This window comes from Ornithodoros turicata, chromosome 7 (genome assembly GCF_037126465.1).
Source record: "Ornithodoros turicata isolate Travis chromosome 7, ASM3712646v1, whole genome shotgun sequence".
Taxonomy (NCBI): Eukaryota; Metazoa; Arthropoda; class Arachnida; order Ixodida; family Argasidae; genus Ornithodoros; species Ornithodoros turicata.
The window spans coordinates 11,127,929-11,149,482 of record NC_088207.1 but is presented as its reverse complement, the minus strand read 5'-3'; the positions used below and the strand labels follow the sequence as shown (position 1 = coordinate 11,149,482).

At 44.4% G+C, this 21,554-nt stretch overlaps 1 protein-coding gene across 1 annotated transcript; it reads right to left on the bottom strand.

The window, feature by feature from the left end:
- Positions 1–19,481: 19,481 nt before the first annotated feature.
- On the bottom strand, positions 19,482–21,073 carry LOC135400449 (uncharacterized). Its single transcript, XM_064632281.1, has 6 exons — positions 21,010–21,073; positions 20,829–20,939; positions 20,534–20,776; positions 20,049–20,220; positions 19,744–19,892; positions 19,482–19,657 (listed from the first exon to the last, which is right to left on the bottom strand). Exons 1-6 carry the CDS (start codon positions 21,071–21,073, stop codon positions 19,482–19,484), a joined length of 915 nt encoding a protein of 304 aa, XP_064488351.1.
- Between the last annotated feature and the right edge of the window lie 481 nt (positions 21,074–21,554).

The following is a 21,554-nucleotide window of genomic DNA, read 5'->3' as shown; positions in this document are numbered from 1 at the left end:
AGTGTGATTCGGGAAGGTTCGTAGTGAGGGCAATGAAGAAGAATGTGCTCCAGATCCTCAAGAGCACCACAGTGGCAACAGGTGGGACGAGACGAGAAGTTTTCTACGTTTACGGCAGCATATACTGATGGCGCATCCCGAAACAACAAGTCCGCCTCAGCCTTCGTCATTCCATCCGAAGGCGTCGTGCACGGAAGACGCCTTTCACATCCAACCTCCTCCACAGCTGCGGAACTCTATGCCATCCTTTTCTTTCTACAACACATCGCTGATTTTCCACCCCGGGAATGGGCAGTCTTTACAGACTCCAAATCTGCACTTCAAGCAATTGAAACTTCCGGCATACGAGGCCCATCCGCACCCCTAGTCACCGACGTGTTAATGGCTTACCTACATGGTACGATAAAAGCATTGAGCACCCAAGATAGCCATTTTGTCGTTCCCATGAACTCGATGAATGTCCGGCATTCCACATTGCCCTTCGACACACACCAGGCTTACGTGGTTCACAATCTCTTCTACAGCGAACGCGTCCAGCGAGTTACTACGATCCATTGCACTACCAAGATAGGAGGCATCGCCTGGCTCTCGTTGTCCACTAATATTATTGGACATCACACATGGTTCAAGATCTGTTCGATCACGAAGGTCACTTCGAGACGAGGATTCGAAAATGTAAGAACCTCTATCTACATCGACTGGTGTCTGCAACAGCTATTTGACCGACACAGATCAAGTGACATTCAACGACATCAAGAAGTATTTGAAGAAATCGGAGAGCACAGCTACACAGAAGAGCGCCTCGAGGTCGTCAGTGATGTCATTCTTACACTTGGTGGTGGTGTGTACGTGCGAATTCAAAGTCGAGTCCTTACTCTAATTAGGGTGATCAGAAACATGGGAAGTACTCGCATGTACTTCACTTTCAAATACTCTGTGCTTTCTATATCGCCTGGGGTCCGTACTGAGAAGCTGCCAACCATCGGACAATTCATCAGTTCGTTCCGAAAGGGTCAGCATTCCACCTTCAACAGCAGACGATGCTCTTACGAGTACCAGAGCATTGTGCAACGATATCACGTCCAAGAAATACAGAGCACCCTTCTCCGGATTGCTATTGACGGCGAAAGCACACATCACGAAGAAAGGCTTTACGGCCCTCGAGGTACACGAGGATGCTATAACGTGTATACTGGGTGAAAAGAGAAAAAAGGCATGAGCTGTCCAGCACCAGGCACTCGCACGTGTTTGTTTTGCCGTCTTCCTCAGCTGCTCGACATCATGTAATTCCTAGCAGGTATTCTGCAACCAACACCGTGCCTCGTTCCGTACCATAGGCGCCGACTGCGGGGGGCCGCGGGGGCCCTTGCCCCCCCGGAACATGAACTAGGGGGGGGGGCGCCTCCCCCGTGAAGTCCCGCCAAGAGGCTGACACCAACCTTTGGGGCTCGGCGCGCCCGGGTCAAAAGAGCGAATAGGCACCAACTCGAAAATGCATCTTGCAATTTGTAAAATATGTATCCACCCACCGTACTCATTATCACAGTAGAAGGTGAGGCGAAGAAACACAGAGGATGACACAACACATAGCCTGAATTTCGCCCAAAGCAATCAGGTCAATGAAACGCAGCAGTCGAAAAGGTACCGGCAGCCGCCAGTGAGGTGTAACGGTAGGATCTTCGGAACGCATATTCGTTGGGAGCGGGTTCAACTCCCGCTGCTCCATTTCATTGACCATATTCATTATTTGTTGTGGATTTGTTTTTTCTGTTCTTCCTTCATCTTATTTCTATACGAGTTCTGCATACATCATAGGATCCCGCCAGAGTGAGTAATTCTTCAGCTTTAGTTTTGTGTTCCCCAGTTTTCCTTCATTTTCTTTCCTTTCTTTGTTTTTGTTTTCTTATTTTCTTTGCCTCTTTTGACTTCCCCCTTTCACTTTCTTTTTGAAGAACAAGCCGACATCCATCTGGCTCACCTTTCTTTCTTTTTTTTTTCTTGATTTTTTCCCCCGCTAGAGTACTTACTTCGCGGTGCGCCCTTGCCCCCTCCGGGAAAATGAAAACTCTCCGCCTCTGAACAGCACGATATTATCACCGCATACTTCCATTGGTGTCTCAAACACGACGCCTTTCAAGCAATCTCGGAACTCCTCAACGTACTGCAGCAGGGATAATGCAGGAAGCAACGATGTGTGCTTTGAATATGACCTTTCTCCGACGATACCCGCCTGAAATCGCGACTTATGTTCCTCAACGTCACGAAAGGAATGTACTGTGTAATAAACGACTTTGATAAAAAATACAATATGTCTTCTTCTTCCTGTTTTCTTGTCACGGATTCTAGGTTTAGTTACGTTTATGTCGGCTGCAAGCATTGGTGCATTATCGTCTCTAAAATTGCACTGGTAATCGCAGGGATTCACTCGCAGGGGTATCTCGCTCGGGGACTGAAACCGAAACCAATAGGTTCGGTTACGGTTCAGTGTCAGAACTCTGAAGATAACTGGTAAACAAATGAACCGGCATTTTTTAGGTTTTCTCTATTATGTATCTGACGTCTGCGTGGATGTCGCACAATCAGCTACAAGGTGCAAACGGGTAAAAATTAACTAAACGTAACTTAAACTTAATTGACTAAAAAAAAAACTTTTCGGTTGCGGTCCAAAAAGGAGGTGCAGTGCCAAGCGCGAGGTCGTAGGAAGAGTGAACTCGTTTCTCGACGCACTTTTGCGTTTGGGACTTTAGCCGTAAAAGTATTTGTTGCGTTGTGTATCATCTCGTGCACATTCATTTCGCCCGTCCTGCCAAGGTTTGCTATTTTTAAATTAAAATATATAACAAAGATGAAGTAAAACCAAATGTAAGATGATGAGGGTGGCGTGATGTGTGAATGACATGAAAGGTCAACTCGTAATTTTCTCATGAGGTCTGTCGTGCGGAGGAAGTCGAGGAAAGCTCGAGTGACGCATCACTGACGGGAGTGTCGCACATGGCCAAGTAATACAGGAAGGTCTATGTGTGTGTGTCCCAGAGCAGTCAGGCGTCCTTTGAGAACGTCGCGAGCAGTGTCGTAACGCAGTGCGGTAGTAGATGCGCTGTGTCTGCTTCCACCCTGCACGTTGTAACTTCCTGCACGTTGGTGCTTCCACCCGTTTCTTCCCTTCGGGTGAGCCGCAGAGTGGTCGTGTATTTCATCTTCGGGTCGATGGAGTGTAGGAACGTGTTTTCAGGTACAGCATTTTCTATGAAGTGTAGGGTATCGCGGGCGATGAGCCGCCTCAGCTGAATTCTGCTGGCGGACAACGACATCGGTACTGATGCAATTAGCTCACCTTCTTCATGAGCGCGGCTCGCAGCGTCATCAGCATATGCATTCCCGTGCAGGCCGATATACCCTGGCACCCTCTGGAACCAGACACTGTGGCCTGAGGCGAGTAATTCGTTGTAGCGCTTTGCGATACTTGGGCAAATGTCGTTAATCGTATTAGCACAGTATGAGGCCATCACCTGTAATGCTGACTTGCTGTCAGTCAGAATCGTCCAATTGTCCGCTGATGAACGCGATATGTATGACAATGCCGCGTAGATGGCGTAGAGCTCCGCCTCTGTGGAGAATGTTTCATCAGGAAGCTTAAGTCCTTGCTGGATGTTACAACTCGGCACGTAGAACGCTGCCGTTGAACTGCCTGGTACCACAGATCCCTCAGTGTACACTTCCCTTCGTTGGTGGTGTGCAGTGTCCAAATGCTACAGAGCAAGATGGCGCGCGATGATAGGGGCCACGTTACTCCTCTTTGCTAGGCCACGGATATCCGTATTGACTGTAGGGGTACAAAGGTTCCACATAGCTGCTGCATACCTGGAGCGTGCACTTGATGATGGCACGCAGCTTTTTATGGGGGGCCCCCGTCAGGTGGCGCCAAATCCCTAGGATCTGTAAGTCACAGTCAGAACTAGGAGTTATTAGACCCTTTCCTTTCTGGAAATAAATGATGTCATAGTGTTCGACAGCGCCACCAACTTGGGTGAGTTGAAGTACGCCATGACGAAAGAGGGCGCTTCCATGCTTCCCTCTCCCGTGCCGTGACGTCAGGTAATCCCGTCCGGCTGCTTGATTTGCTGCTGCGAGATCCTTCATTGCTACGTGCCCGCGTCCCACTGCGTGCGTGATTTTTTTATGACTGAATGAGCTTCCATCCAATAAAAACAGGACAACACACACACAGAGTGCTACTTTCAACACTTTAATGCATACACACTGAAACCGCTGTTGTAGTGAATGTGGCGTGTTTGACCGACAAGCCCGGGTGCCAGGGCAATTGTGACACGACTCCGACACCGATGAATCCCATTCCTTCTGAACCCTCAAAGACGAAAGCAATCACAAAGGGTGTCAACTGTGTCCATGAGATTTTCTTTGTTGTTCAACTGTCACATGACCTTGCCCGTTGAAGGAGGATAAGAACCACACATACATAAATACGCATTTCGCTCATGAATTACAGCGCTGCATACAAGGCACTCATTGTGAAAATTCAACGTTTCTACATAGGTTTGCGAGCTTCATTTTAAAACAGAACCAATCACGAAGACATCACGGGATGGTGACCGCAATACAGGTAAGGAAGTCGTAGATACTGATGGTAAAACGGCTGACTCTTGATGGTGTGCGCTGTATCTGTTCACCGCCTGCAACCGTTATTTGTCTACTGCAATCACGTTACAAGAGGCACCTGTGAAGAAAATTAAAGAGAGAGAAATTAAAAAAAGAAAGCGAGCACTGAAGCGAATGCAAGAAAGTCAATGCAGGCAAACATATCACAATGTTCTCATATGTATCAGACAAAATGTAAATCAAACTGTTCTTTTTCTGTTTCCATTTTTGATCCGTTCCATGTTAATTGCTATGCACTTGAGAGAAACGGCCTAAAAAATCCTGCTCTTGAATTGACATTCAAGGCCCTCAACGAGAAGCAAACATTGAGCAACAGAATGTGGAGCTAGCGCTTAAGATTTCCAGCACCTTTGGAGCCGAAACGCATATACGTTTGTTTCAATGCTGCTCTTTATGAATCGTGATACGACAAGTTCTGCATGAACAAAGGAGAACAATCAGTCACTTCTCTCCTAGAATAACAAAAGAGGAACATTCAGCGTCATTCCTCAATACATCCGGGAGGAAGAAGATTACAATAGGTGTTCAACTCTGAACATATTCGGAATCTTTTGTTTCAACGCATTCTAGCTGTAAACACGCTGTTGAACAACAACAACAAGCTGCGGAAGATCAGTTCACAGGTAGAAGCAGCAAGCAACTTCTCAGAAACAAAAATAAAACTCTACAAGGCGAATATTAAACCGAGTAGTACCATTTGATCAGAGCGTTCTACGGGTGCCATTCATAACTTAGTTAACGTTGTATCCAAAAACATATCTACCTGTAATTGTGCGCATCAAGTACAACTTTTGCACGTATTTTGAAGTACGCTGTTGACAGACCGTTCTAGAACTGTTTCGGACGAGGTATTAAAATCTAAGCGAGTTCAAACGAATAGTAAAGCCAGGCTCCAACAGCTCCCCATAGAGTCCATAGTTTGAGATAATTCATACAACACTGGGCACACGACCAATGAAATTGCGACGTGTTGGATATTATGCACAACCAGTCGGCCAATCAGGAGCCTCACTGTCTGGCTGGCTTTTCGGTCGGTCCTGGCTACCATCGACTTCTACTGGATTTCAGGCCCGCCGCCGTTACTCGGTATTCAAAATAACTACAGCGATTTTGGGATAAAATAAAGATTTATTTGATACAAAGCACTAATTAAAGATCTGATACATGGGTGCACTGTACGTATACAAAGCCCACTGCGTTGCTGACACGGTGGGACAGAGTTCGAACATGAAGCAGAACGAACACACCGTTAAACTCCTAATGCCGAGCCAGTCTCACGACTGCGTACCATTTCATGATGAGCATCTTCTTTCGCTGCCTGCGGTGCATCCATTATAGCGAAGCGAAAAGCCCTTGTGTGGCACGTAATCCTGTCTTTGTTGACAGTCCTCGAAGTCCAACGGCGCTCGAACTTGTTCTTCACGCTCCAACTCATGAAGCATATTCCGGTACCGCAGTTGACAAATTGTTCGTGGGATAACAGGTGTGTCCAGAAACAGCACAACCAGTGATGGCCTAGTTAACTACATGTAGTTAAACTAACTACCAGATTGTAGTTAAAAAGTAGTTACCAACTACTTGCAGAAATGTAGTGGGAACTACTATAGTTAAACTACTATTTTAAGTACTTAACTACAGTAGTTAGGTTACTGAAGGCGCGAACTACTTCCGATTTTGCTGCAAGCTTGTGCTTCCGACTTTTACCTTGAGCTGCTTGTTTGATGAGAACGGAGGTGCAGAGCAATTGTGTCGTGCATGTGTACTAAATCTTCACTTTTAATGCTTGTCCAGCAGTGTTGCGGATTTAACGAGTCAAATCGGATTTAAATCAAATCCATGTTTTTCGGAACACCACAAATCAAATCCAAATCAAGTCCGGATTTAAACTTGAGGCGACAAATATCATTTTAAATCCGGTTTTGTTTTTGGTGTGCTAAATCGAATCCGGTTTTAAATCAAGATTCATCAAATCCGTCAATGAATCTGGGGGCTAAAGTTCCAGAAATAACTGTAGCATGCAGCTGACCATGTCTACAAGGTACAATTACTGAATGCATTCGCTGGATAAGACCCGTGACATGGTATAAACACATATAAATCTCACCTGCAGCGAAGAGTATGAGCAGCCCACATAACGATGCGAAATGCCGAAAACAACAGCGTCACGACTGAGGTGGTTGGAGGTTGAGTTCAAAGGTACGAAAGTATTTCGAAAAGTTCTAAGCATCGCCTAGAAGGAGCTACACAAACAAGACAGTTTTTCACACTTTTTATATACAGTCCCCCTTGACATGAATGCACTTGGACCAACGATGCTCAAGCATTGCAATCCCATCACGGAAAAAGGTGGCGTTCTCGTTCTCCAAAAACTCCTCCTCCACAGCACATATGACCTCATAATTGTTTCCACAATGGCGACCACGTAGGTGGTCCGTGCCCGTTACTTTAGGAAACAAGCAGAAGTCTGATAGAGCTACACCTGTTGAGTAAGGGGGATGGGGTATCAATTCATAGCCACAGTTAGCTGCTTCATCTACTGTAACCTGAGCAGAGTGAACAGGCGCGCATTGTCCTGGAGCAAGAGCACACCTGCCCCTCAGCTTCCCCCTGCGTTTCGACTTCATTGTTTCGTTCAGATGTGTTAATTCTGATGCATGGCACTATCCATTAATAGCTTTTCTCCTTTCCAGGTGGCCTAGCATGATTATGCTCTCAGAATGCCCCAAAACGGAAACCATGAACCTGACCCTGCCGGCTTGAACTTCTTCGGGGGTTTTGAACCAGGGTGCTTCCACTGTTTCCTTTGAATCATTGATTCATGCTCGAAGTGATGAACCCAGATTTCACCTTGAGTTACTAATCTGCGGTGGAAATTCTTAGTGTCACCCTGGGAAGCGCATCAGAAGTGTCCCGGAAATGTCATCCCTTTGCAGCTTCTGCTCTGGCGTCAGCGTTCTTGGGAATGCTGGGAATTCTTGGGGCTGCCAGTAAAACGTCTGTTATCCAAAACCACACAGTGAATATGGAATCAACTTGATCATCAGTGGTTGAGGTTTTCGGACGACCTGACTAAGGCTCATCTTCAACTAAGCAGCCCACTTCTTCAAAGTTGCATAGGATGAGGAGTCCTCAACAAGTGTCTGTACCATGTACTCATGGATGTCATCGGGTGTCATATCTTTCTTTTGCAAATACTTTGTGACTGCTCAGGCCTTTATTTTGTTCATTTTTAGATTTAGATTTTTTGATTGTTTCTTCATATTTGGATGGGCCTCACAGGCACACAAAAATAAAACAGAATTGTGTATTATTTTTCTATTTTTATAACAAGTGGTAGATTGTTACGAGAACAAAAATGTTCAGCCATGGCTCTTCTTTCTGGGTGAGGCTCGGAACTTTTTGAACGACCCTCGTACATTCAAAATGGACGGATCTGTCTTGTTTTGCCTCGCGTGCGAAAAAGCTGTAAACGCTGACAGACTTTTTCTCGTTCAGAAGCATGAGGACAACGGAGCACCAAGAGGCCAGTCAACGAAAGTCTGGTTGCATATGTAGCAATTTCCCAGTAAACCAGAAATATTCCAGGGACGTCCAAGAAAATTCGCAGATTCACACATTCCCAAGACGTCTGCTGGACGTTACCTGCACGTCCACAATGTGACGTTTAAAATCACGGTATATCCCTGGGACGTCTGCGGGATGTAAAGAGGATTGACCCAGCGCGGTACATTTTGCGGACATATCTGGGACACAAAATGTTTACTAGACTGACGTAAGCAAAGAGAGAAATATTTTGGTTTTACGTCTCCATTTGCAGAAGAATCACGTTATAGCAGATAGTTTGAATTAAAAACAGTATTTGTGAGGAATGGACGTCAGAAGTAACTAACAACCTCACATGGGATCTTCACATTAATCATGTATGCTTGAAATCTAACCAGATGCTAGGCTTCATCAAACGTAACTACTCCAAAGCACCTATCGAACTGAAGCTTCAACTCTACACCACACTAGTTCGCTCTAAAATTGAATACGCGGCGTCTATTTGGGATCCTTACCAGGATCACCTCATTCGGAAATTAGAATCTGTACAGAACAGGGCTGTTCGCTTCATTTTTTCTGATTACTCACGTCATTCCAGCGTCAGCGAGCTCAAATGTCGCGCCTCTCTACCACCTCTTTCTCTACGCCGTAAACTCTCTCGTCTGTTGCTGTTTCATAAAATCTACTATAATGACACTCTTCCCAGGTATTCTCTTTTTTCTCCTCCTCACCGCATATCTAGGTACTTGGATCATCCTGAGAAAGTCCTCATTCCCTTTAGTCGAACTAATCATTTCCAGAACTCATTCGTTCCCAAGACAGCAAATGACTGGAATGACCTACCTGCGGCCATCGCAGTGGTCCGGGACTCAACAAGATTCCGTTCCTTACTGCACGACATATTTTATGTGTAACTTTGTTTTTGTTTTTGTTTTTTCATTTGCTTCCTCCCACTCCCCTCTGTAATTCCATGTGACTTGAGGGTAAATAAAGAAAGAAAGAAAGAAGTATTAGCGGTTATACGCAGAGTTCGAGGTAACTCGTTTTTTCGACTTTCGACTTTTTTTTTAACTTGTGACTTAACTCGGTACTTTTGCGCTGTGGTAACTTTCAGAGGAAGTCGTTTTGTTTTTCAGGTAACTTTGCCAAAGTAACTTAAGTTCCAGGTTACTTTGCTTTTCACTCACGTGCACATATTTTCTTGCTTTCTCTCCGGCCCCTTCATCGCATTTTTTTTTTTTTTTTGCCATAAGACGCGAAATTTAATCAATGACAGTATTTTATTCAGGAAGTAAGAGCCGCTGCCATTGAAATGGAGCTGAACCATCGTGCGCCCATACGGAGTAAGGTGCAAAGCGTTCCAATAGACATCTACCAGCGAAACGTTATCATGACGGTGGTAGACAGACTGAAACCGAAAAAAATAATCGGAAGGAGAAGGCTGGGTTCTACGAACGGGCACTTGTTCGCTGCCTCCTATTTTAAGAAGAGTAGGACCGATAGTCGCGTCCCCTTCACGGACCATTGTAAACCCCTCAAGACCGTGGCTTTTTGGCGCGACCTTGTTCACCTTTAGCTCTTAGGGTGGTTCAACTCTATCAAATTGGTGCCGCTGTCGATCACTATGACGTCATTTGTCTACAAACGATTTAAGCGTGTTGCACTCCTCCGCAGGCAACTCAAGGTCTAACTCAATTGCTCACGCGCGCTGCAGCTGCGCACTTCTATATCCTGTCCAAATCAACTTGGAAGTAACTCGTCCTTTGTCTCCTCTGTTGCCTCCGAACAATGTAGCACCGAAGCACCGGCGTGCCCAGACGAGCAAGGGGGCCGTGACCCATGGAGCTCCTAGGCAACACCACCTAGGTACACAAGGCCCCTCCCACAGCTCCGTGACGCCACCGCATATTGTAAAAACCCCGAGACTACGGAACACGAAGTGACAGACACAACACGAAGTCTCAAACACAGCTGAAAATTTTACTTCACAAAACGAGAAATATATACAAACAGAAAGGGAAAAGAACACCAGTTGAGTACAAAATAGAAGGTCATTTCGGGGGAACGAGCAGTCTGTTCAAGGCCGGACCGAGGATTACGGAAGGTTTGCTGACACAGTTCCCACAAGAAGTTATGAAAAGGGTCTCTCTCAACAGTCTTCTGTGAGGGTCCACTTCGGATGCCTTTACAATTGTTTCATCCCATAGAGGGAAGCAATCTGAGCATTCTTCCAAATGTTTTGCAATTTCAGAGTTTGAGGCTTTATTGTTTACTTTTAAAGAATGCTCTCTCAAACGATCATTTAAGCAACGTTTTGTCTGGCCAATATAACAGAAACCACAAGCTAAGGGGATCTGGTAAACAACGTTTGAAGAACAGGGGACAAATTTATTCCGGTGATTCTTGCAAAAAACTTCAGGTTTGGCGAAAGGCGTGAGGCGGTCAAGACGGAAGTTGTTCTTGAAAACGATGTTGATTTGAAACTTCTTCGCAGCGGCTAACAAGTTGTGAGACACTTTGTGAAAGAAGGGTAAACCACCCGTTTAGGGACAGAGGGCTTAGTTTCGGGTGAACCAGGAAGCAAGGAAACAAAACATTTAAAGCACCAAGTAACATGTGATGGGGGTAACCAGCATCATTCAAACGCAGAAGCTGACTTTCCACAGAGGGAATGATATGATGACAACAAGATTTTTTTACGGCATTTGATAGGATACCTGTGATCAAACCCCGTTTTACAGTTTTAGAATGACAGCTTGAAGCGGGCAAAATGGGTTTAGCTTGAGATTTGCCGTAAGACCAACAAAGAGCGGGTTGCAACAAGAGTCTGATATCAAGAAACTGAAGCACGCCAACAGTGGGGAACTCACTGGTAAATACAAGCTCTGGGGCTGCGGACACAACTACATTTTTACACTGATCAATAACACTCTCATTGGTGCAAATGAAAATCAGATCATCTACAAACCTTTTTACAATGACATCAAGGATATACAGACAGAGAGGATATACATATATATATATATATATATATATATACATATATATATATACAGACAGAGAGGATATAAAGGATAAAACAGCGTTGTCAATTACACTCAGGTAAATCTCGGAAAGAACAGGCGCGATGTTTGAGCCAATACAGATACCAGTTTTTTGGGTGTACAGATGCCCGTCAATACTTATGGCAGTTGATCTCAGATAAAGTTCTAGTAAGCGCAAAAATTCAGTCACAGATACACCAACTTTCGATTGAAAGCGCACCAAGTTATCTTCAAGAAATCTGCGTACTCTAATCAACAACACATTCTCTTGCAGTGAATAGTATAGATCATTGATGTCTGAGGAAAAAGCAAAGCATTTCTTTCCATGAAACAACTGTAAATCCGAAATAAGTTGTTCAGAGTTTTTCAAAGTTAAACCGCTAGGGACAAAAATAGAGGAAAATCCATTTTGCTAAAAGATCGAAACAATTTTTTGCCAGGTTTGATTCTCATTGATTACGATTCTAAGCGGCATGTCCACCTTCTGATCCTTGAGCAAGAACTTTACAGCGAAAGTTCCACGAGAAGCAGAGCGTATACAGTTACATAGGGCAGTCAGATCATTGTCAAGAAGAATAGAACAAATCGACTTCTTGATCTTGTCCAAAGCATGGTTATACGGTTTCAAAACGTTTCCAATAGCTGCCGACCTCTTAGATGCAAAAACACTTTCAGGTAGAACAGCGAATTTTGCAGACTTGCAGTTGATCAGTTTGCAACAGACATAAGTTCTTCTCAGACATTTCATTACGAACTAACTTAACAGGAGAAAGATTACGGTTTACGGGACGGTTTTTCGAACCCAGAGTGTGCGAAATGTGGTGTACTGTCTGAGAAATGAAAGACGAGGATAAGGAGGGATCAGTTATGACAGACGAAACCTTATAAATGCAAGCAGCTACATCTAAACGGGAGGGAGTCAAGTTTAAACAAAACTTAGGGCCCTTTGATGAAATCGCAGTTGTGCGGGCAGACACGGGAGCACAAGTAGGGTTTACAAGGCACGAAGGCGGCGCTTTTTTCGGACTTGGCTGATGAGCAGGCGCACGAAGGGAAGATCTCAATGCAGCAAACTTGCAAGAGAAGGTAGAATTGCATAGCGCGGTCCACTGAGCAACCTCGACGGTGTGACGAAAGTTTGGCCCCAAAAGCATTGCCTCGAGCATCGCGCCTGTTCTTTCCGAGATTTACCTGAGTGTAATGGACCTTTTTCAGAGCGGAAAAGCGCCTCTAGCGGGAGGAGTCGGAAACACGGTTGGTGGCTCGCACGCCGCGCGCTGTCTGTACATTTGGTCGAACTACGTGTGATTGGAGACGTCTGATCGAACTCCGCTTGGCCGAAAGCCTTTTGACCGTAAGCCGGTTGATCGACACCGTTTACTCCAAATAATTTTGTTTGAAGAGAGTTCAAAGGGAGTTCAGTGTGTTGTCCGCACCTCTTTTTCTGTAACTTTTGACGGTACTCTCTCTGAATGTACGGAGCAGGCAACCCGTGTCCTCTGCTTTCTTTCTTCTTTTTTTTTTCCTTTGCTTTTTCAGTTGAACAGGGGAGATCACGGGTTATTTGCAAATCTTTGTCATTAACGAACAGCACAGTTGAATAGAACAGTGCGGAAAAATCCGGCGGACCACGAGGACACATCTTGAAGAAAATGGCCTCATGTTGAGCACAGGCGATAATCTGTGCTTCTTCTGGGCACCCTTCTCATTACTGGCGGCATATTTAAAGGGAATGATCTGGAATGGGATAGCCATATGTGCGCGAAAGCCACTCGAAGTCTGTGGATGCTAAGAGCGAAATTTCGCCATGGTACAACGAAAAATATTGTACAGGCATATAAAACCTTTGTTCAACCTTGTTTAGAGTATGCATCTGCACTGTGGGTCCCTACACATGCACGCTATCACAAAAAAAAAAAAGAAAAGACAGTACAAAGATCTGCCCTCCGGCCTATATTGTCTAGGTTTCGAATGACTTCTTCGGTAATATGTACGTTGGAACAACCAAATTTAGATTCACTGGAACATAGGCATAAAGTAAATAAACCAGAACTCTTCTTTCTCCTATACAATGGTCAGCTAAATATAAACATTAATAATACATTGCTAAAATTTGTCCACATTGGAGGCGAATAGATCATCCAAAAATGTCATAGATTTTCTATTGTCATAGCTATTTGATTTATTTATAAAAATGTTTATTATTTGACATCCAAAGTGTTGGGGATTAGGGGTGAAAAACATATATGACATGTTTAGTCACTATGCGTTAGAGCAGAAAAACCTATCAAGTTGTCGAACGGGCTAGGGTGAACAACCCTGTCTCTTCGACGGCTTTTTGGACGTTAAATAAGTGGGTTAGCATGAGAAATGTGTTTATGGGTAAGCGGATTACACACGGCGCATGTTCCTTAAGATAACGGCAAAGAAATGTGGAACGAGGTCCATGAACACGCAGCATACTTTTACAAGGTAGGCAGGGTGTGTGCCATTTCAGCGGTACAAAAATGGCTTTTATATGGTTGACGAGCAAAAAGATCCCATGAAGCTGAAGATACGAAGGCTGAAAATAGGAAGCTAAGAACTACATGCACTTGTACAGCCAACGGCAGCGCATCGTTGAGGCATTTTTCGCAGGGAATATGCGAACCAAGGGCGCGCGGCCATGCTATACTGACCACCGAGAGCCACCAAAGATGATGGCGGCGGCACGGCGCAGCTCGCGCATGCGTAGCACGTCCACCTGAAAAAGGTCAATTTCTTCAATTGATGTCATTGTAAATAGGTTTGTAGATGATCTGATTTTCATTTCCACCAATGAGAGTGTTATTGATCAGTGTAAAAATGTAGTTGTCTCCGCAGCCCCAGAGCTTGTATTTACGAGTGAGTTCCCCACTGTTCGCGTGCTTCAGTTTCTTGATACCAGACTCTTGTTACAACCCGCTCTTTGTTGGTCTTACGGCAAATCTCAAGCTAAACCCATTTTGCCTGCTTCAAGTTGTCATTCTAAAACTGTAAAACGGGATTTGATCACAGGTATCCTATCAAATGCCGTAAAAAAATCTTGTTGTCATCATATCATTCCCCCTGTGGAAAGTCAGCTTCTCCGTTTGAATGATGCCGGTTACCCCTATCACATGTTACTTGGTGCTTTAAATGTTTTGTTAAACACCTTGCTTCCTGGTTCACCCGAAACTAAGCCCTCTGTCCCTAAACGGGTGGTTTTACCCTTCTTTCACAAAGTGTCTCACAACTTGTTAGCCGTTGCGAAGAAGTTTCAAATCAACATCGTTTTCAAGAACAACTTCCGTCTTGACCGCCTCACGCCTTTCGCCAAACCTGAAGTTTTTGCAAGAATCACCGGAATAAATTTGTCCCCTGTTCTTCAAACGTTGTTTACCAGATCCCCTTAGCTTGTGGTTTCTGTTATATTGGCCAGACAAAACGTTGCTTAAATGATCGTTTGAGAGAGCATTCTTTAAAAGTAAAAAATAAAGCCTCAAACTCTGAAATTGCAAAACATTTGGAAGAATGCTCAGATTGCTTCCCTCTATGGGATGAAACAATTGTAAAAGGCATCCGAAGTGGACCCTCACAGAAGACTGTTGAGAGAGACCCTTTTCATAACTTCTTGTGGGAACTGTGTCAGCAAACCTTCCGTAATCCTCGGTCCGGCCTTGAACAGACTGCTCGTTCCCCCGAAATGACCTTCTATTTTGTTCTCAACTGGTGTTCTTTTCCCTTTCTGTTTGTATATATTTCTCGTTTTGTGAAGTAAAATTTTCAGCTGTGTTTGAGACTTCGTGTTGTGTCTGTCACTTCGTGTTCCGTAGTCTCGGGGTTTTCACATTATGCATCATCTTCACCAGCTCGCTTGCTTCCTAGCCATTTTTTCATTGCCACCGCATGCCGTCCGTCGGGAAGAGAACATGGCGTCCGCTTGCTATGGTTGTGTTCAGCAGAGATGCTGTTTCGAAGACGAATCCACCCGATTTTACGATGTGAAACAGCGAACCACCGTGTACTTCCGAAGAACGGGATCCTGCTGCAGTGTTTGTGCCCATAACTTAGGGAATAATTGCGTACACAGCGACAATCCGAGCAACTTATAACTTCTTCCGTTAAGAGTATATGAAAGCACGAATACATGTGACTTGAACAGCTTTACCAGTCCTCCTCAGGTACCCGCGGACGCGGCTGTAGAGTATGTACCACTGCGCCCATACACCATGTTGCAAGCCCAATGGCCTAGACTGTGCGCGCGCTCCGATTGGTCGAGAACCTTTTGAAATCGCATTTTGTAGCGCGCACGTGCGTACAGCGTCTCGGCCGTTTCAGCATAGTTTCGAAATAGCATGGCCGGCATGTGCATGTGTATGGCCCCTATTGCAATCTTCTTCCTACCGAATGTATTGAGGAATGACGCTGAATGTTCCTTTTTTTGTTATTCTAGGAGAGAAGTGACTCATTGTTCTGTTTTGTTCATGCAGAACTTGTTGTATCACGATTCATAAAGAGCAGCATTGAAACAAACGTATATGCGTTTCGGCTCCAAAGGTGCTGGAAATCTTAAACGCTAGCTCCACATGCTGTTGCTCAACATTTGCTTCTCGTTGAGGGCCTTGAATGTCAATTCAAGAGCAGGATTTTTAAGGCTGTTTCTCTCAAGTGCATAGTAATTAACACAGTGCACTAAATGATGCTAGTTCAACGTCGACTTCCTTGTCAATGTCATTGAAGGCTGGTTAGAATAAACACCTTACAATATTATTTCGTTGAATCTGTTGTTGCAGATACGTTTTACAGGTGATGGAATGGAACAAAAATGGAAACAGAAGAAGAACAGTTTGATTTACATTTTGTCTGATACATATGAGAACATTGTGATATGTTTGCCTGCATTAATTTTCTTGCATTCGCTTCAGTGCTCGCTTTCTTTTTTTAACTTCTCTCTCTTTAATTTTCTTCACAGGTGCCCCTTGTAACGTGATTGCAGTAGACAAATAACGATTGCAGGCGGTGAACAGATACAGCGCACACCATCAAGAGTCAGCCGTTTTACCATCAGTAACTACGACTTCCTTCCCTGTATTGCGGTCATCATACCGTGATGTCTTCGTGATTGGTTCTGTTTTAAAATGAAGCTCGCAAACCTATGTAGAAACCGTTGAATTTTCACAATGAGTGCCTTGTATGCGGCGCTGTAATTCATGACCGAAATGCGTATTTATATATGTGTGGTTCTCATCCTCCTTCAACGGGCAAGGTCATGTGATAGTTGAACAACAAAGAAAATCTCATGGGTACAGTTGACACCCTTTGCGATTGCTTTCGTCTTTGAGGGTTCAGAAGGGATGGAATTCATCCGTGTCGGAGTCGTCTCACAATTGCCCTGGCACACGGGCTTGTCGGTCAAACACGCCACATTCACTACAACAGCGGTTTCAGTGTGTATACATTCAAGGGGCACTAAACTGCCGGTCAAACTTTTTCTAAAAACCATACAAATTGAAAGCAGGATGTCCATTTTACATGAACATGTCAAAGATTTTGCGCGCCAGGGGTGATTTGATTGTTTACAAAGCGGGTCAAGGAGCGAAGTCGGCGCGCCTCTCTCTTTCGTTTCTCTCTCTCTCTTTCGTTACATCACGAAACGTCACTGCACGTACGTCATACGGGAATGACCTATGAAGACCTGGTATTTTGGGACTTGTCTCCGAATGACGTTTTGCGACGTTTCGCGCCGCAGGCCAATCGCAGCCCCACAACAGATGAGCTGTGTCGACGGGCGGGGAGCTCCGTAAAGTAGTACCACTAACACAGCAGCTGTCATCTGCGTTTCGGTACTCTTGCGGTTCGCGATGCTGGAGACACACGACTTACGGTGTTGCAAACTTTTCCGGACGTCTGCGACGGGAACATTGTCATGTGGTGCTACACACAATATGAGACTGAATGAACACGTAGCAAATGGTTAACCCGTCTGAAATAGTCGAATAGGCATTCCGGACGCTGCCGACGAAGTCGGAAATACAGAAAGGTGAGTTTCTCAATTCTCTGTTCACTTTCATGCTAGACAAAATATCAGCTAACTGGACTTAGCCCCCTTCATGAATAAAAAAACTCACATTGCTTTCATCATGCCAATAGGTGCCTAACGGTAAATATGCGTGATGATGCCGACGAACGAGGAGTGTGATCTTTTGCTGGGACTATACAGAAGAAGAAATCGCGGTATTGACTGCATCACGACACACACAGACTTTTCTACGGTGTGTTTGAACGACGTGGGGCCTCCGGCTAGCCCGCAGGAACCTACGCTAACACGGCGTCAAAACGCGTAAGCCGCCGCAGAATTCGATTTGTGTGTTTCAGAAATTTGATGGCCTAAACAGTGTATTTTCAATGTGTTTCACCAAAAGATTGTTCTTTGGGACTTATGATGTTATCTCCTCGCACGTTTAGTTTGTGTGCAGAAGTATACTCATCCCGTATCTCTTGTTTCTTTTTCTTTTTTTGGAATAGCAAGCCGGCTCTTTGCCTGGCTAACTTTTCCATTTTCTTTCTTAATAAATATATACCCCCCCGTTTTTCTTTCTCTTTTTGGTTGCTCCAGGCAGTATCATTTCACGCTTACTGGCAATTTGTGTTGTGGCTGTGTCAGTCGAAGTTCAGGAGTGTGTCCATACCATCGTGCACCGTCGTCATTTCCCCTCTACGACATGCCGAGGACTCAGATACGCAAGAGCAATGCAGAATAAAGAAACTACAAACTCGCTGCTACTCATTTTGCGCACCTAATTTATTTCGTTCTGGGCCACAAGACATTTGAGTCTGGAGTGATTTTGTGCAACAGATAAGCACGAGTTTATCAGGATAAAACTGCATGACAATCTATTTATTTATACATATAAAATTATACATACTACAGTCTCTGTGTACCTATCAAAGTACATATTTTCAAAGATCTAAAGCTGCACCTAGAGAAATTGTGGCATACTGAGAGCTTGGCAATGTGAGACTCCAGACACTTGACTGATAAAACGGCATATGTGCAGGCAAGCTGGTGGAGAAACTCCATTCCCACACGTCAACTGTATATATTTTTGGTTGTGTATTTTGCGGCAATTAAATGCCTTGCTGGTTTTCAACCGTGTTGTTGTGTTTGTCTTCAGTGTTCGCCCATTGCTCGGGCTTGCTTGCCATCCAGATATTTGGTGTGGTAACTTCATAAGTGTGCTGTGCAACACAAAGCAGTAAGAAGTGAAAAACAAACTGCAGGTGGTATTTTCAAATTGCCCTTTGTGCTTTATTTGTTTATTAGCTATTTCTCTTGAGGTCTCTATTTCAGGTGTTGAGATGTACTTGGCTTCCAACTAGCTTTCCATTTGTTTCATTTGTTGTTACAGTGGCACATTAGAGCACCTACGGGCACTATAATGAGCAGGATCTATGTATCAATATGTTGGTTCATGAAATACTCTTCATTACATAAATCACAGCATTGTCCTGCCCACATCACGTTTGCCTGACTTTTGTCCCCACCACTACATTCGGTATGATTTCGTGCCCTGCTTTACAATGCAAAACTCGAGATGTAAAAGACTTCAGTATGACAGAACACTGCATGCCATTTACTTGTCATGAATGACTGTTCTCCTGGAGCTGCTCAAAGTGAATAGATGTCATGTCAAGTGAGGCATTCGTCTACCTAAGCGGTACACAGAACTCATATCTTCACAAATATTTAGCACATACTCTACAATAAAAGCTAGAATATGAATACGAAGACCCGACACAGAGTACAAAGCTCAGTACAGTCAGCATGGTACATGTAAAATCCTTGAAATCTCAGCTTGTGACGAATCAGCCTCATAGTGAAAAAACCCGCACAATGACATCCCGCACATCATCCCTCACAGAGGATGATTGCGTCTAAGCAACTTGTATGCCGTGCCATCATATTGCTGGCAGCCATGGCTGGAGACAGACAACATCTGAATGGCTGTACTGTACATGAGTTCATAATTCAAAAGTCTCCGTACGAGAAAGAGGGTAACATTACTTTTCACTTACTGGTTAAATTTGGACAAGAAGGGAGAGTAACAATATTTACAGTGAGGAAGCTATTTGGCAAATGCAGGGAGCAAGGTAGAGTGAAAATGTAAGAATGTTACCCCCCTCGTGCTCCTCGTTTTCTCACAGTGTGGTTGCCCTTCACCTAGACAATCGGGAAACACGAGAAGCTACAACTACTTCTTTCGACAGTCTTGCCCCTGCATGGCTCATCGGTGCTGGGAATGACCTTGGGATCTTATTCTTCTTGGCAGAAGTGAAGGATGTCCATGTCCTAGACTCCACTTCAGCTTGGGCCATTAGCTTTGTGACGTAACCTGGCATAAAAATTAAAAAAGATTAGCAGCATGCTACATTTAGGAAAAGTTGGACATGAAGAAGCCAATGGTCACTTGATACGTACGGAAAGTTGGTGGGGTCTTTATAGGACATGCAACTTGCTGTCCTCCCTTCGCTTTGCAGCACTTGACTTTCCATCGCTGCTTTCCATCAAGGGTTTCTGCTTGGCAGCGGTCTGAATTTTCATTGAAGTGCAGAACCGCCAACCTTGTCCTATTGAGAACCAAACATTCGTAACCATCTGCCAAATTAATTCGTGCATGTGGCTGGTTTAATGCACATTTCTTCTTTTGGTACAATATCATGTGCATGTTTCTTTTTGTTTCACCATGTGCCATCCACAGCCATGTGCAAACAAAAGCTGCTCACCTGGCAAGCATCCCCTCGGGGGAAAATGCAACTGACTTCGGTGCGAAGCGAATCAGCAGACTGTGGAAGGACTCAAGTGCATATGTCTGGGTATTCGGTGACATCTGTGCCACATCCTTCAGAAGCCGTTTGTCTCCTGTGATATCCCTGAACTTCACATATGCTTGTGAATCTAAAGAGTGCATTGCTCTGTTATCAATATGATGTATGATAAATGAACAAATAATTTGTAACAATATTGGCTGACTAAGAAATCCATTAGTTTCACAAGAAGAAAACATGGGCCTGTCAAGACAGATGCTGTGTTGAAGGAACAAAAATGTGAAGAGGAAGAGACGATGACACGATGAACACATGCTCCACTGCACTGTTCATTGTGTCGTCTCTTCCTCTGTGTTTTTGCTCCTGCAAATCAATTAGTGCATATGATAAAGTGACAGGGTTATTCACAATAAAAACGTCTTACGAAGCTTGCTGAAACTAACCAGGGTCGAGCCAGTCTCCATTGGTGATGGGTTCATGTAGGCAACGTCGGTATGTGCCGGAATGTCCATCGTGCACATTGATGACATGGTTCTGAATACTGAGCCAGGCGTCAACTGCCATCTGGCCATTACCACCACCTGCTCTGGCACACCAATACAAATGGTTGGATGTGCCCTGGATCCACCCTTGGAGGCTTCGGCAGGAGGCACTTTTGCTAACACTGGTCAGCTTCTTTTTCACACCTGAAATTGCGTACCATGATTAAAATTGCAACTGCAGGTGCAGATAACTTACTTTTTGAGATGTGCCAGATATCAAAGTTGTGTGTGATGTCTGGCTCATGAACCTGCATGTGCTTCCTGATGGCGGGGTGGCGGTCAGTGGTGAAGGATTTCACCTTTATCCCTGTAAGACAGGAACCCAAAATGCTGCGTGTAGCAGGGCCCACAAAATTTCATGATGCAAATGTGCTCACCTTGCTCTTTCAGGAATGCAAGGCTTTTAATAAGGCCTTCTTTCTCCATCTGCACACTCGCCATTGTCCTCTCAGACTACAACACGAAGAACAAACAAAAAAGCATTTTAATTCTATAATCTATCATGCAAGCAAGCAATTAATCATTAGAAGTTTTTCTTTCCATTATCCAATCTTGCACTACCAACAAGTACTTACTTCACCCAGCTGTACTTGTATAGACTGTATTATCTTGTTAATTTGGTCAACGTGTACGCTGTAGGTCAAAAACTTCGAGGAGAACCCTGGCGAGTCACATCTCCCGTCTCCAGATGCATCAACTGACTGGCCTTTCAGTTGTTCAATCAGCTCACTTTGCTCATGCAACCACACCTGGCAAAAAACAAATAAATAAGTAAATAAATAGCATAATAAAAAGAACCACTGTCCAGCATACAGACATAACAAAGCAATACACATAAAGTTTCCAGTGACGTCAGCACAAGTCTGAGAGTGAGAAACCCATCCAAAAAAACTTGTCCCGAACTGACCTTCTCAACAGCTGG